Source organism: Tupaia chinensis, unplaced genomic scaffold, assembly GCF_000334495.1.
Source record: "Tupaia chinensis unplaced genomic scaffold, TupChi_1.0 Scaffold000418_1, whole genome shotgun sequence".
NCBI lineage: Eukaryota > Metazoa > Chordata > Mammalia > Scandentia > Tupaiidae > Tupaia > Tupaia belangeri.
The window spans coordinates 76,696-77,815 of NW_006159923.1; the positions used below are offsets into that span (position 1 = coordinate 76,696).

Here is a 1,120-nt window from a genome sequence, read left to right on the forward strand (position 1 = left end):
CTTATCTGTAAATCAGTGGACTGTCCTACAGCCTCAGCTGGGCCCAGTAAAGTCACCAGCAGGGAGAGCGGCACACAGGAGGAGCTTAACCCAAATGGCAGCAAGTGAGGATAGAGTTCGTGTTGTTCAATCTGAACACTCAGACCTAAAACCACGCTTGGCATACAATAGGGGCACGACAAATATTTGCTGAATGAAAAACACATGAATGGAATTACTGATATTCATGGGGTGTTGTTTTTTGTTTTTTGAAGTTTGCTGCCAGGGATATAACATCTCCAACCCTTGTTTGTAAGGATGACTGTTTCTCCCAGTGTTTTCCATGGACAATGCCACCATCACCACGGGGTTGTACGAAACGCAGATTCCTGGAGTTCACTGAAGAACCGCTGGATCCGAATGGGAGCAATCCGGGAATCTGTAATGTTAAATAAACAAAAACAAACAAACAAAAACACCAACCATTCTTAAGCACCCCCGCTGCCAGCTCCCAGTCCTAAAAGTTGCAGAACCACCAGATTAGAATTTGTGGGTGGGAAGTCTATCAACAGTTGGGTTTCTCTTCAAGCCACTTTCGGAACAAGAAAACCGACGCCAACAGAGAAGGGACCTGTTCGCCGTCTCCCAGCGGTCTAGGCAGAAGACAATTAGTTCAGACCTGGACACACTCCACTCGACCCGTCCAGACCATCCTCCAGGATTCGCTGGGCTCTCCAGTGGAGACAGGGCGCCTTCGGGGATAGCCACCAGCTCCCGGGTCACTTTCAACCTGGGGAACTGGGAGGCGGGCGCGTTGCCATTGGCCGGGACGCGACGAGAGCTTCCCCATTGGCCCGGGCTCGGCCCTCCGCCCCCGGTCAGGGCGGCTTCGTGATTGGCCCCTCCCTCGGCTATAAGGCGGCGGCCGGCCGGGCAGTGGGAGCGCGCGAGAGCGCACGGCGGGGCGCGGCCAACGCTGGGACACCGCACACAGCTGGACACTGCCGGGCGCCCATGGCGTTCGCGCTGCTGCGCCCCGTCGGTGCGCACGTGCTGTACCCAGACGTGCGGCTGCTGAGCGAGGACGAGGAGAACCGCAGCGAGAGCGACGCGTCGGACCAGTCGTTCGGCTGCTGTGAGG

The 1,120-nt window shown here is 56.4% G+C and overlaps 1 protein-coding gene across 1 annotated transcript in view; it reads left to right on the forward strand.

The window, feature by feature from the left end:
* Nucleotides 1-936: 936 nt before the first annotated feature.
* TCF15 (transcription factor 15) overlaps nt 937-1,120 on the forward strand; it is a 6,146-nt gene continuing 5,962 nt past the window's right edge. Inside the window, exon 1 of the mRNA XM_006154749.2 lies at nt 937-1,114. Within this exon, the coding sequence (XP_006154811.1) occupies nt 994-1,114 (121 nt within the window). The 5' untranslated portion in view covers nt 937-993. The remainder of the gene's footprint in view (nt 1,115-1,120) is intronic.